Source organism: Paramormyrops kingsleyae, unplaced genomic scaffold (genome assembly GCF_048594095.1).
Source record: "Paramormyrops kingsleyae isolate MSU_618 unplaced genomic scaffold, PKINGS_0.4 ups107, whole genome shotgun sequence".
In the NCBI taxonomy this organism is placed as follows: domain Eukaryota; kingdom Metazoa; phylum Chordata; class Actinopteri; order Osteoglossiformes; family Mormyridae; genus Paramormyrops; species Paramormyrops kingsleyae.
In genome coordinates this window covers 31,240-46,893 of record NW_027326045.1, presented here as the reverse complement: position 1 = coordinate 46,893, position 15,654 = coordinate 31,240, and the positions used below count along the sequence as shown (strand labels likewise).

Sequence of the window (15,654 nt, the reverse complement as noted above, 5' to 3'; positions counted from 1 at the left end):
CATAGATAAATATATCGGTAAAACTAAAGGCATACATTATTAAAGTTCTTGTCATACCATCACAATACCTTGAGAATATATGCGAGATTATGAAAAGGCAAGCTGGTGAGGCATTGCACACATAAATATGTAATTGCATATATATATATGCTGTTTTTAAACATATGTTTATCCTGATTCATTGAAGGCAGCAACTGTAATGTTGCATCTGAAGTCCATCCTGGCTGATATTGAAGACTGGAATCGAGATATCGATAAGGACATTGTAAGAGCAATTTAATTTCATTTCATTAGTTGCTCAAAATTAAAAACGTGAAACTGATTAATGACGTACCTTTCAGATCTGCCCATTTGTGAAAGGTGATCCTCTCATGCTAGAGGCGATGAAACTGTTGAAGGCCAGCCTGCTTGAAGTCAGCGATATTCTGAAGAAGATGCTAAAGTAAGCTGCATCAAAACATTGAAATAGCTATTGTGCTACTGTCACTACTATTACTTCACTGTTATAGTTGCTGTCATTGGTAATTGATGTTTTTCTGCTGTCTGTTTAAATTTTAGGCCTGAGGATGCACCAACTGCCAAAGTCCCTCGACATCGGATTTAATCAAGATGTTAAATTTAATAAAAGGTTGTTGAGTTTCATCAGTGTCTGACTTTATTTTTCATACTGGTCACTAGGCAAGTGGTAATGTCTTACTGGTTTGTAATCTTAGATTATACACCTCACATTAACAATTTTGAACTGCATCATTAATGATCAGTCATGTTAAATTAAAAATTGCATTTGCAGTTCGTAATTCTGAATGTGCACCTACAGCTTAATAACATGTCACAAATCAGAAATTGCTATGTTTAAGATAACAGAAAACACATGACATAGTTATGAAGTTGCTAAGTTACTGTAATGAAACCAAATGTTGAATTGCTAAGTTAATGAGACAAAACCAGTAAAGACACGTCGCAGGTCCTGAATTGCTAAGTTAATAACACAAAACCGGAATTGCTAAGTTAGTCTAATGAAGCCAGAAAACACACAGTGCAATCACGGCATTGCTAAGTTAGTAAGATGATACCAGAGAAGCCACATAACAATTCCTAATCTGCTACCAGAAAAGTCACATAGCAATATCTGAATTGCTAAGTTAGTAAGATGATACCAGAAAAGTCACATAACAGTACCAGAATTGCTAAGTTAGTAAGATGATACCAGAAAAGTCTCATAACAGTACCAGAATTGCTACGTTAGTAAAATGATACCAGAAAAGTCACATAACAATTCCTAATCTGCTAAATTAGTAAGATGATACCAGAAAAGTCACATAACAATTCCTAATCTGCTAAGTTAGTAAGATGATACCAGAAAAGTCACATAACAATACCTGAATTACTAGGTTAGTAAGATGATACCAGAAAAGTCACATAGCAATTCCTACATTGCTAGGTTAGTAAGATGATACCAGAAAAGTCACATAACAATTCCTAATCTGCTACGTTAGTAAGATAGTACCAGAAAAGCAACATAGCAATACCTGAATTGCTATGTTAGTGAGATGATACCAGAAAAGGCACATAACAATTTCTAATCTGCTATGTTAGTAAGATGATACCAGAAAAGTCACATAACAATCCCTAAAGTGCTAAGTTAGTAAGATGGTACCAGAAAAGTAACATAGCAACACCTGAATTGCTAAGGTAGTAAGATGATACCAGAAAAGTCACATAACAGTACCAGAATTGCTACGTTAGTAAGATGATAACAGAAACCACACATCGCAATTACGGAATTGCTAAGGCCGGAAAGTTAGTGTAATGAAACATATCTGTCAATGCTTTATTCATGATATGCAAATATATTCATAGACTTTGGTCACGTGAGTCGGTGGTTCAGTATAAAAGTCTCGGTAATTTTTTACGAGCTCACAAACACATTGGAAAGCTGTTTAGACGTGCATCTGGCAAGCATAACTTTTAGAAGCATTATTTGGTAAGTAATGTAAAACCTTTCTTTAGTAGCATTTAGTCTTCTACAATAAGTTTTAAGCCATCTCACTGTTTCTCATAGTGAAACCGTTAGACTATAGTTTTTAAATGTTAGTAACCCGCTGCACCCGTCAAATAGACTGAAAATTGTTTGATAGGCTAATGAAGATTTTAAAATTATTGCATTTGACTTATAATCAAGTCTATTGATGTTTTTCCAATGCTTAGAAACTTCTAGAAGGTTCTTGACGTAATTCGGAAATTCTATGAAGCTTCATGCTAGATAATGTAATTTCAGAAATGATATAACGTAATTGCAGCAATGCTATGAAGCTTGAAGCTAGATAATGCAAATTCAGAAATGCTACAATGAAATTACGGCAATGCTATGAAGCTTGACGCTAAATGATGCAATTCTGGAAATGTTATAACGGAATTCTGGCAATGCTATGAAGCTTCATGCTAGATGATGCAATTACGGATATGCTATAACGTAATTACGGCAATGCTATGACGCTTCACGCTAGACAATGCAATTACGGAAAGGGTTGCGTGTCAGAGTCAGTCTAAGAGACTTTGTGGTGGCTTGTATTCTGTAGTGCCATATATTGCAATTGATGAGATATAAAAGACTAACTTTAATCTTTTCCAGGATAATCATCATCAGCATGGCAAAGAGGACCAGTAAAACTGACAAACCAGTAGATGAAGAATGTGAGTCAACTCCGAAACGTAAAGATGAAGAGGCTGAAGTAAGTAACAATTTATTGTGATTGATACATGCAGAGGTAAAACTAAAAACATACATGATTAAAGTTCTTGTCTATATATATATATAAATCAATGCATATGCTGTTATTAAACATATGTTTGTCTTCATTGATTAAAGACAGAATCTGAAAGTTTGAAATCTATCCTGGCTGATATTGAAGACTGGAATCATACAATCGATGAGGACACTGTAAGAACACTTTAATTTAATTTCAGTAGTTTAAAATTAAAAACATTACACTGATTAAATACTTACCTTTCAGAACAGCCCATTTGTGATAGACGATCCTCTCCTGCTAGGGACGATGAAACAGTTGAAGGCCAGTCTGCTCGATGTCAGCTATGTTTTGAAGAATTTGCTGAAGTAAGCTGCATCAAAATGTTGAAAAAGCTAATGTGCTACTGCCACTACTATTGCTTTACTGTTATAGTTGCTGTCACTGGTGATTGATGTTTGCTGTCTGTCTGTCTAAATTTCAGGCATGACGATACATCCGGGCCAACTGCTTGAGTCCCTACACATCAAAATGTTTTTTTCAGTTGTGATTGATAAAAGTTACTTAGGTTTCATCAGTGTCTGACTTTTTGATTTTCCATAATGCTTACTGATAATGTCTTATTGGTCATGTTAATGTTTCATAATTACATCAGTGTTATTAGCAATACCTGAATTGCTAAGTTAGTAAGATGATACCAGAAAAGTCACGTCACAGTACCGGAATTGCTAGATTAGTAAGATGATACCAGAAATGTCACGTCACAGTTCCGGGATTGCTAGGTTAGTAAGATGATACCAGAAACGTCACATAGCAATACCTGAATTGCTAAGTTAGTAAGATGATACCAGAAAAGTCACATAACAATTCCTAATCTGCTAAATTAGTAAGATGGTACCAGAAAAGACACATAGCAATACCTGAATTGCTAAATTAGTAATATGATACCAGAAAAGTCACATAGCAATACCTGAATTGCTAAATTAGTAATATGATACCAGAAAAGTCACATAACAATTCCTAATCTGCTAAATTAGTAAGATGGTACCAGAAAAGACACATAGCAATACCTGAATTGCTAAATTAGTAATATGATACCAGAAAAGTCACATAGCAATACCTGAATTGCTAAATTAGTAATATGATACCAGAAAAGTCATGTAGCAATACCTGAATTGCTAAGTTACTAAGATGATACCAGAAACCACACATCACAATTCCGGAATTGGTAAGTTAGTAAAACGATACCAGAAAAGTCACATAGCAATACCTGAAGTGCTAAGTTAGTAAGATCACATTTATTAATTTGCTTTGTAAGTTTGTGATTTTGCATTAGTTTTGCTATAACAAATGACAACTTGACCACAAATTACACAACAAAAGCCTTTATTTAAACAATGCATTGCAATTAAGTCAAAATAATGGTGGCTTGACTTTAAACAAAATAGTAGTTTTGTACATTTAAGAAAAATAGCCTTTATTTAAACTAAGGAAATCTGTTCTCAAATAAAAATGATGGCAGCTTGACATTAAACAGGAATAGCAGTTTTGTACATTTAACAAAAATAGCCTTTATTTAAACAAAAGATGTCTGTTCTCAAATCAAAATGACGGCAGCTTGGCTTTAAACAGAAATGCAGGTTTTTAAAATTTAGGTACAAAAGTCCTTATTTTAATAAATCAATTTTCTAGGTCAAAACAATGCCACCTTTGCTTTAAAATAACAAGTTTTATTAAATTTAACAAAAGTTTTTATTTAAACAATACAAATCTGTTTCTTAATCAAAATAATGCCACCTTTACTTTAAAACAAAAGTTTTTTTTTAATTGAAACACCTACTGCCACTTAAGAGTTCTGGAGACATCTTAATCATCATCGCTCATGGTCATTGCATCTTGTCTGAAAAACAAAAACAATGACAAGAACCATGATGTAATAATTGCACTAATTGTTTCTAAATGTTAAATGTTAGTGGATTACCGTTGCAGGAGCTGGACTAAGCTCCTAAAGTTGTCAATGGTCAACCGTAATACTTTGCATGATAGTAGCAACTGGGTGTTTTTCATCAAAGTACTGTTTATCTGAAAAAACAGCATTAGGTTATGTTACTGTTTTGGTCAGGATGCATGAAGTTATATGCAATAGTCTTCCTGTTAGTGTAGCACAAGCTAAAACCATGGGTTCCTTTAAATCAGAGCTAGATAAGATTTTGTCAACTGTGAGCTATTAGTTAAGTTATCCCCAAACAACCTTTGACGGGCTGAATAGCCCACACTTGTCTGTCGTTTTTTATGTTCTTATGTACTGTTCATAAGTATGAACAATTAAAGTGACAAAGCATACTTACGATTTGTGTCGTAATTTTCTGATTCCAATAACTGCTAAATTTCTCCCTCACCATGGCCTTTAGTGATTCAGGATATACAAGCCGTCTTCTACATCTTAATCTCTGAAATATAACACAGGCAGCATGTCTTTGATAATAACATACATGATTTCTATATATCAGACCTATTAAAAGAAAATTTCAAACCTCACCCTTCCATCTATGTCCTCAACATATTTCGGAAGTGGACTGAGAACCTGTCACAAGAATGTTAACAGAGATTATAATTTTTGTATAGGTAAGATACTGCAGTCAACAGAGATCAAGGTATTGGTGAGACTTACCTTTGGGCTATCTTCCTCTTCCTCGTCATCGTCCAAAACAAAGTTGAAATCAATGTTCTCTTCCTCCTCATTTTCACCACCTTCCTCATCTTTCTCCATTTCCTCTAGATCTTCTTCCTCATTTTCACCACCTTCCTCATCATCTTTCTCCATTTCCTCTAGATCTTCCTCATTTTCACCACCTTCCTCCTCATCATTCTCCATTTCCTCTAGATCTTCCTCCCCTTCTCCCTCTTCTTGTGTCACCTCAACCACTTCTTCCCCAAAATCAACAGGTATGTAGACAATACTATCTGGAAAGAAACATTATGTTAGTGTCATGATTACTATTTGTACTTTAATCTGTAGCTGACAACTACCTGTTTCTTGCTGAGGTTCACATGCAGGGTCTTCCTCCAAAATGTGACTGGGCAGTAGGACTGGCGAAACACCAACTGCCCCCTCCTGGTCATCGTCATCAGAAGACAACACCTGGGGTCTCAGCCTCTTGTAAGGTGTACTGGTTTTCAATGCCTTACTTTTACCAATACCTAAGGCCTCATTCACAAAAGCACGACCCCGTTGCAGATCGTTCACTTCCAGTTCGGCGACATAAAACTTATCTGCTGTTGTAAGACTGTGACACATAATTTGGGCCACTAGTCTGCGCTGGTCATCAGGTAGGTTTCTCTGTGCCTGCAGACAAGATACATGATCTGATGACTAGCGCTAGAGAAGTTAGTAAGATGAAACCAGAACACAAATTTTCAATCAGAAATCACTTAGTAGGACGAAGCCAGAAAAATATGTTGCAAATCCGGAATTGCTAAGTTAGCAAGATGAAGCCAGAAAACAAAAACATCAAATCAGAAATTGCTAAGTAACTAGGACAAAGCCAGATAAATCATGTCGCAAATCCGGGATCGCTAAGTTAATAAGACAAAACCAGATAAGACATGTCGCAAATCCGGAATTGCTAAGTTAATAAGACAAAACCAGAAAAGACATGTTGCAGATCCAGAATTGCTAAGTTAAGACAAAACCAGAAAAGATGTCATAAATTAATAATCTATCATACACTAAGCACATCACTATTGCTTTAAATTTAGACTTACACAGGTCGCAACGGCAGAGCGAATCTCTGTGACGCTGAAGCCCCTGCACATCCCACAATCCAGGCATGTTTTTCTCACAAGCTCGCAGAGCTTTTTTAGTGGCTCTCCGGAGGAGGAAAAGAAAAATGTCCCTGGATTGTGGTGGTATCCTGATAGTCTTCGTCTCATTTGCACAAACTGCTGCATCCACAAGTACTCCCTGTTGTTGAGGGCAATTTTTGCCCTCCCGAATGATCCAGACGTCTTGTGGCTGGACACCTTTAAGAATGCAACAATGTGTTACTCAGCATGGAGGCTCCCTGGGTGCCGCTAAAGGTGGCTGCCCTTTGCAGACAGCTTGCGCTACAAAGAACAAGGCAATAAAGGATATATTATTATTATTATCATTATTGAAAACCAAGCAGGTCAATTCACAACTTAACTATCCCAAAGCACATTACATTGGTGTGTCACGATCTAATAATCAGTACAATATCAATTTTTTGGTACTCACGTTGATGACATATAGATTATCTATCTCCTGGCACTCATTAAATTCAGTTAGTGTGAGGTTTACGAGCACACTCACACGGTGCCCAGTACAGATAAATATATACGTTGCCAGTGCGCCTATTGCCTCGTTTCTTGTGTTTATGCAACTGGGGTCTTCAGATAGTTCATCTGTGAGCAAAACATATTAAGGCATTTACAAGACTTTTTCAAGAATCCTTATGCATTACAACTACATTTTTTTAAAAAGTGATCAGTGGTCATTGTTAACAAGCCACAGCACACAGTGCACACCAAAATGTATCCTCTGCATTTAACAAATATGTGACATCGTGACATTGCAGGGGGCAGCTAATTCAGCAAATGTAGCCCCCCACTACCAGAAATTATGCAGTTGAGATTTCCACATTTCAGCAATTTGCATTTCTTACCAAGAAATTCTGGAATTCGGCCCCGTAGTGTCGTGATTAGCTCACGCAGGTCGTTTCTGGTAGGCATCTTCCTTGTTTTGAGCTCTTTAACATGTTGCCGGTGCCCTACTATCTTTTTTGCTAGGGAATGTTTCTGCATTTTTAAATGCCTCAACAGACCCTCTAAAATTTTTTGGCCAAGCCGTACAGAGCTTGGCCGTCTCTCAATTAGAAATTCAAAAAACTTGCAAACGGAAATGAGATAATTTTTGCAGGTCGTGACTTTAAATTTTTCTGTCAAAACCTTCACCCAATCATTTAATTTGCTTGGTTCATTCAGGAATTTCAAGTGAGCAGGTGCTGTGTCAGATGAAGAGCCCCACATAAACTGAATGAAGCTCTTTATGTAACCCAGTTCCTGCTTCTTGTTTTCACCTTTTTTCTTGTCGGCACCAACACGAAATAGGGACTCCTGAAAATCTGGAAGTATTTTATCTATAAGAAAGGAACACAATTAGCCATCTGTAATGTGGCTATTTATAATGTGAATAGCAATCTTCGGGTGACAGCGGTACTACATGACCATAATGCAGGTAAAACAAAGGTGACCAGTTTAACCTAATTTTAAAAGCTTTAACCATTTCAGGCTCAAATTGAGTTTTTGTTGCTAAAGGACAACCAAGACCTGCAGTGGTACTTTTTAGTAAAAAAAAACTAATAAAATATGTATGTGAGGTAATAAGGTAGTTAGTTTTTAACTGTTGCAAATCAGCAACGCCTGCCTTGAGAAGGTTAAAATTCCCAACAATGGACGTTTTGAAAAGAATTACATTATGTATATAGTCAACATTTCTTTTAACATTTCTGTAAGATATAGTTATGAAATAAAATACACAAGAAAAATACTAGGCATTGTCAACAATGCCGTCAACTACAGAAGTTTAAAATAACTGCATAATATAAATATTATACTTATTATTATACTTACCAATAAAGAAGAGCTTATGTGTTGCTTGGCTGGGGCCTGATTTGTCCAAATTCTCCCCTTCAAATTCATCAAGGCGGGATTGAAGCTCTGTGACTTGGCGCTTCAATTCCTCAATCTCGCTGTCTCTCTTATTATTTTCCCCTCTATGCTTCATGACTGCTTTTTTTGCAGCAGCACATTTGGCTTCATGAAGCATAGTCTTAAGATCGGCACCACTCTTGCCATGAATGATTTCTAGGTGCTTGTCTAGCCGAATCAACTTTTTCGAAACACAACCAGGTATTGGGCAGTCCACTGCACCAGAATACCGGCCTGTCTTACAAGAAACGAGGAGCCTTCGCTCCTCGTTGCTTGTAATGTTATGCACATCCCTCAAATGTACTGTCACATTCATATAGTGCACTTGACACAGTGGGCAAGGCAGCCTTTTACGAACCATGTTGCATCCTTTGAAAAAATAAAAATGCAATTACATAGATAGATTGATAGATACTTACCTTATCGTAAATAAATATAGACAAAAGGAAAGAAACCGTAAAACACATATCACAGTTCCAAAGTTGCTAAGGTTTCTATAATGATACCAGAAAACACACGACACAGTTGCAAAGCTGCTACATTAGTAAGATGATACCAGAAAACACATCACAATTCCTGAATTGCTAGGTTTGTATAATGATACCAGAAAACACATCACACTTCCAAGGTTGCTAAGTTAGTAAGATACAACAGAAAAGACACATCGCGATTCCAGAATTGCTAAGTTAGTAAGATGACACCGGAAAACATACATCGCAATTCCATAATTGCTAGGTTAGTGGAATGAAACCAGAAAACACACATCACAGTTCTAAAGTTGCTAAGTTTGTATAATGATACCAGAAAACACACATCACACTTCCAAGGTTGTTAAGTTAGTATGATACACCAGAAAAGACACATCGCGATTCCAGAATTGCTAAGTTAGTAAGATGACACCGGAAAACATACATCGCAATTCTAAAATTGCTAAGTTTGTATAATGATACTAGAAAACACACAACAGAATTCCTGATTTGCTACGTCAGTAAGATGACACCAGGAAACACACATTGCAATTCCTGTATTGCTAAGTTAGTAAGATGACACCGGAAAAGACACTTCACAATTCCGAAATTAAAATAAGATAAACATAAAATAAGTACAGAAGTTGTTCAGCTCAACTAGAGAAATTATATAACTATACATAAAGTGCATTCGCAAGAAAAGTCAAAAGACTGAAGTTATAAATTAAGTGTACAATCTTATGGCAGTAGGGAAGACTAATTTTTTTTCTAAATAATTAAACATATTCATGTTTTTCAAGATGAATCATCATATCCACAAACTACACAGCAAACCGAATAACTACTTACCAAAAATGATCAGAAATGCAATTCCGGAAAATGATTTGTATTCCCCTGATGATCCGCTGTTCCACAAAGTAACACGCTGCAAGTCTGAAGAGTTCTGAGCAGCCTGAGAGTGAGCAAAGCCTTTTATACTGCCCCACCCACTGTGCTGATTGACACAGATTCGCCCCAATGAATGCTCTCAGTTTATAAAATGAAATATTTTATGCATGTTTAAATGTCCCCTTTAACAAAAAAAAATTATAATTATTTTTAAAGTAATTTGTTACATTTATTTTAATTAATTATACATGGAAAAAATTACACGTCACAGTTCTGAAGTTGCTAAGTTAGTAAGATGACACCAGAGAAGACACGTCGCAATTCCAGAATTGCCAGGTTAGTAAGATGATACCAGAAAAGTCACATCGCAATTCCTAAAGTGCTAAGTTAGTAAGATGATACCAGAAAAGTGACGTCACAATACCTGAAGTGCTAAGTTAGTAGGATGATACCAGAAAAGTCACATAACAATTCCTAATCTGCTATGTTAGTAAGATGATACCAGAAACCACACATCACAATTCCAAAACTACTAAGTTAGTCTAATGAACCCATGAGGTACTTCGCAATTCCGAAATTAAAATAAGATAAACATAAAATAAGTACAGAAGTTGTTCAGCTCAACTAGAGAAATTATATAAAGTTCTATACATAAAGTGCATTCGCAAGAAAAGTCAAAAGACTGAAGTTATAAATTAAGTGTACAATCTTATGGCAGTTGGGAAGACTATTTAATTTTTTTTCTAAACAATTAAACATATTCATGTTTTTCAAGATAAATCATCATATCCACAAACTACACAGCAAACCGAATAACTACTTACCAAAAATGATCAGAAATGCAATTCCGGAAAATGATTTGTATTCCCCTGATGATCCGCTGTTCCACAAAGTAACACGCTGCAAGTCTGAAGAGTTCTGAGCAGCCTGAGAGTGAGCAAAGCCTTTTATACTGCCCCACCCACTGTGCTGATTGACACAGATTCACCCCAATGAATGCTCTCAGTTTATAAAATGAAATATTTTATGCATGTTTAAATGTCCCCTTTAACAAAAAAAATTATAACTATTTTTAAAGTAATTTGTTACATTTATTTTAATTAATTATACATGGAAAAAATTACACGTCACAGTTCTGAAGTTGCTAAGTTAGTAAGATGACACCAGAGAAGACACGTCGCAATTCAAGAATTGCCAGGTTAGTAAGATGATACCAGAAAAGTCACATCGCAATTCCTAAGGTGCTAAGTTAGTAAGATGATACCAGAAAAGTCACATCACAATTCTGTAATTGCTACGTTAGTAATATGACACCAGAAAAGTCACATCGCAATTCCTACAGTGCTAAGTTAGTAAGATGATACCAGAAAAGTGACGTCACAATACCTGAAGTGCTAAGTTAGTAGGATGATACCAGAAAAGTCACATAACAATTCATAATCTGCTATGTTAGTAAGATGATACCAGAAACCACACATCACAATTCCAAAATTGCTACGTTAGTCTAATGAACCCATAAGAGGTACGTCGCAGTTCCAAAGTTGCTAAGTTGGTAAGATGATACCAGAAAGACACTTCGCAATTCCAAAATGTGTCAGTCACTAATTTTCACACTTTGTGAATTTTGCACTATTTTTGAACTTTATCACCACAAAGGTCTGACAGGGCATTACTAACATTTCAGGAAATATTACAAAAAAAAATTTAAGTGTAATTGTGGAAGTGCACGGTCAGTTGATGGTCACAATATTAAATTATGGTTTTGTTAATGATTTATTCGTAATATGTAAATCAATTTATAGACTTTAGGTATTCATTGGGCGAAAATCTGTCACGTGAGTGGGTGGTTCAGTATAAAAGTCTTGGTACTTTTTCACCTCACAACAACATCAAAAAGCTGGCTGCAAGCTTTATTGTTCAAAGCATTATTTGGTAAGTAATGTAAAAAAAAATTAGTAGAATTTAGCAGTTTTAATCAATCTCACTGTTTATTTGTGAGTGAAATGCTTAGACTAAAATGTTTAAATGTAAGCGAGATGCTGTGCCCGTCTAATACGGTGACTGAGAAACATTTGGTAGGCTAATGAAGATCAGAAACGTGAAGCGGCATATTAATGTGATTGCATTTGACTTGCAATCAAGTCTATTGATGTTTTTCCAATGCTTGGAAACTTCTAGAAGGTTCTTGCTGTAATTAAAAAATGCTATGAAACTTCACGCTAGATAACGCAATTCTGGAGATGCTATAACGAAACTCCGGCAGTGCTATGAAGCTTGAAGCTAGATGACGGAATCCTGGAAATGCTTAGAAACTTCTAGAAGGTTCTTGACGTAATTCAGAAATGCTATAAAGCTTCACGCTAGATTACGCAATTCTGGAAATGCTATAACGAAATTCTGACAGTGCTATGAAGCTAAAAGCTAGAAAGCTAGATAATGCAATTCCGGGAATGCTAAGAGACTTTATGGTGGCTTGTCTTCTGTAGTGTCATATATTGCAATGGATGAGATAGGAAAGCCTAACTTTAATCTTTTCCAGGATAATCATCATCATGGCAAGGGCAACCAGTAAAATTTACAAACAAGGAAAAGAAAATGCGTCTGCGCAGAACTGCAAAAATGAAGAGCGTGAAGTAAGTAATCATAATTTGTCACTGATAGATACACAGGTAAAACTAAAAACATATATTAAACACAATACCTTGAGAATATCTGTGAGATTATGAAAATGCAAGCTGGTGAGGCATTGTACACAAACACACGCACAAACATGCATATATATATATATCAATGTGTATGGTGTTATGAAAGATATGTTTCTTCTGATTCATTAAAGGCAGCAGTTGAAAAACTAAATTACATCCTTACCGAAATTTGCCTTGACATGTGGACTCGCCCAATTCCTGAGGACATTGTAAGAACACTTTCATGTAATTTCATTGGTTGTTCAAAATTAAAAAGGTTAAACTGATTTAATGCTTACTTTTCAGCTCCGTCATTATACGAAAGGCTATCCTCATCTGCTAGCTGCAATGAAAGAGGTGAAGCTAAACCTGCGCGATATCTCTTATTATATGAAGAAGATAGAAAAGTAAGTTAAGACATTGAAAAACTGAATGTGCTACTGCAACTACTATTACTTTATGTTATGGTTGCTGTCGCTGGTGATTGATGTTTGTCTGCTGTCTGTTTAAATTTCAGGCATAAGGATGCATTGGCGCCGACTGCTCCAGTCCATCCAAATTAGATTTAATGAAGATGCTGTTAAGTGTAATAAAAGGTTGTTAAGTTAAATCAGTGTCTGACTTCTTTGTTTTGCATATTGGTCACTAGACAATTCATAGTGTCTTACCGGTTTGTAATAATCAAATGAACCCATAAAAGGTACATCGCAATTCTGAAGTTAAGTTAGTGAAAAGGACACGTCGCAATTCCGAAGTTGCTAAGTTAGTGAAATGACACCAGAAAACGTCAATTCCGGACTTGCTAAGTTAGTAAGATGATACCAGAAAAGTCACATAACAATTCCTAATCTGCTAGGTTAGTAAGATGTTGCCATCGCAATTCCTAAAGTGCTACGTTAGTAAGATGATACCAGAAAAGTCACATAACAATCCCTAATCTGCTACGTTAGTAAGATGATACCAGAAAACACATGTCGCAATTCCGGGTTTGTAACTTAGTGCTACGTTAGTACGATGATACCAGAAACCACACATCGCAATTACGGAATCGCTAAGTTAGTAAGATGATAGCAGAAAAGTCACATAACAATACCTGAATTGCTAACTTAGTAAGACGATACCAGAAAACACACGTCACAATTTCGAAGTTGCTAAGTTAGTCAAACCGGAAAACACATGTTTCCAGAAATATCACTAACAAAGTTGGTTTTGTAATATTAAAAACATTGTAGAAATTTTTTGGTCAGGTCTGCACTAATGATGCTGCACGTGCTTCATCAGACATCCGTCTAGTATGTCTCCACCGAGTTTCAGACCTGCAGCTCGTACGGCTGGGCCGTTACGGCCCCTCATGTTCGTTTGCGGCCTACTCGCTCATATGTCCCCATTGACTTGCATTGCCCAACTTAGCAAATTCTACGGCCCACTATAGCTCTTTGGTAAGTGCTGCGTTCATGAGGATAGGCACACTTATTCATACGTATAACTAGTTTGTGAAGGCCGAATTTCAGACACCTAGCTCGTACGGCTCAGCCGTGACGCCCCCACATGTTAGTTTGAGGCCTAGTGAAAAAAGTGCAGCCACTAATGATAAAATATGCGTTGGTTTCAAATTAAGGAGGCATAATTTTAATGGACATGTATAGATTACATTTAGGAGCAGACTATCTAGTATCAGGAACACTTTTAATCATTTTCCTAAGTCACTGCTACCTGAACTTATGGCCTGTCTAATGAGAGGTGTGGTGTCTCCATTCACTTAACATTGCCGACAATAGCAAATTCAAGAGGTCACTGTAGGCCTTTCGTAAGGGTCACATTCATAAAACTTGGCAGACTTGATCCAGAGCTGATCTACTTTATGCGTGCCAAAGGTCAGATGTGTAGGTCATACGGGTCGGCCGTGGCGCCCCCTAATGTTAGTTTGAGGCCTAGTAAGACGGGAAAACACTTAGTACTTCCGACATTGCTACGTTAGTAAGATGATACCAGAAAAGTCACATAACAATTGCTAATCTGCTACGTTAGTAATAAGATACCAGAAAAGTCACATCGCAATCCCTAAAGTGCTACGTTAGTAAGATGATACCAGAAACCACACATCATGATTCCGGAATCGCTACGTTAGTAAGATGATACCAGAAACATCACGTCACAGTTCCGGAATCGCTAGATTAGTAAGATGATACCAGAAATGTCACATAACAATACCTGAACTGCTACGTTAGTCAGATGATACCAGAAATGTGACATAACAATACCTGAACTGCTAGGTTAGTGAGATGATACCAGAAATGTCACATAACAATACCTGAACTGCTAAGTTAGTAAGATGATAGCAGAAAAGTCACGTCACAATACCTGAAGCGCTAAGTTAGTAGGATGATACCAGAAATGTGACACATCAATACCTGAACCGCTAAGTTAGTAAGGTGATACCAGAAAAGTCACATAACAATACCTGAACTGCTACGTTAGTAAGATGATACCAGAAATGTCACGTCACAGTACCGGAATCGCTAGATTAGTAAGATGATACCAGAAATGTCACTTCGCAGTTCCGGGATTGCTAAGTTAGTAAGATGATACCAGAAAAGTCACATAACAATTGCTAATCTACTAAGTTAGTAAGATGATACCAGAAATGTGACATAACAATACCTGAACTGCTAAGTTAGTGAGATGATACCAGAAAAGACACATAACAATACCTGAACTGCTAAGTTAGTGAGATGATACCAGAAATGTCACATCACAGTTCCGACATTGCTAAGTTAGTGAGATGATACCAGAAATGTCACGTCACAATACCTGAATTGCTAAGTTAGTGAGATGATACCAGAAATGTCACATAACACTTCCTAAAGTGCCAAGTTAGTAAGATGATACCAGAAACGTCACATAGCAATACCTGAACTGCTAAGTTAGTAAGATGATACCAGAAACCACACATCACGAGTCCGGAATCGCTAAGTTAGTAAGATGATACCAGAAAAGTCACATAGCAATACCTGGAATGCTAAGTTAGTAAGATGATACCAGAAAAGTCACGTCACAGTACCGGAATTGCTAGATTAGTAAGATGATACCAGAAAAGTCACATAACAATTCCTACAGTGCTAAGTTAGTAAGATGGTA

At 36.5% G+C, this 15,654-nt stretch overlaps 1 protein-coding gene and 1 long non-coding RNA gene across 2 annotated transcripts; one reads left to right on the top strand and one right to left on the bottom strand.

Moving 5' to 3' along the window:
- The first annotated feature begins 1,930 nt into the window (after positions 1-1,930).
- LOC140586962 (uncharacterized) lies at positions 1,931-12,803 on the top strand. The gene is made up of 3 exons (XR_011988737.1): positions 1,931-1,984; positions 12,372-12,465; positions 12,669-12,803. It is a non-coding gene; the product is annotated as an uncharacterized lncRNA (long non-coding RNA).
- On the bottom strand, positions 4,182-7,083 carry LOC140586961 (uncharacterized). The gene is made up of 8 exons (XM_072708506.1): positions 7,006-7,083; positions 6,513-6,762; positions 5,778-6,093; positions 5,419-5,711; positions 5,287-5,331; positions 5,096-5,197; positions 4,729-4,829; positions 4,182-4,647 (listed from the first exon to the last, which is right to left on the bottom strand). The coding sequence occupies exons 1-8, from the start codon at positions 7,014-7,016 to the stop codon at positions 4,614-4,616; spliced, it is 1,152 nt and encodes a 383-aa protein (XP_072564607.1). The 5' UTR covers positions 7,017-7,083; the 3' UTR covers positions 4,182-4,613.
- Positions 12,804-15,654: the final 2,851 nt, after the last annotated feature.

Bases quoted from the DNA above. Each gene is read 5' to 3' on its own strand.
- LOC140586961 (XM_072708506.1), bottom strand. The intron at 4,830-5,095 runs GTAAGTATGCTT...CTGTTTTTTCAG, and splicing joins AGAAAATTACGACACAAATC to ATAAACAGTACTTTGATGAA. The intron at 4,648-4,728 runs GTAATCCACTAA...TTTGTTTTTCAG, and splicing joins TTAGTCCAGCTCCTGCAACG to ACAAGATGCAATGACCATGA.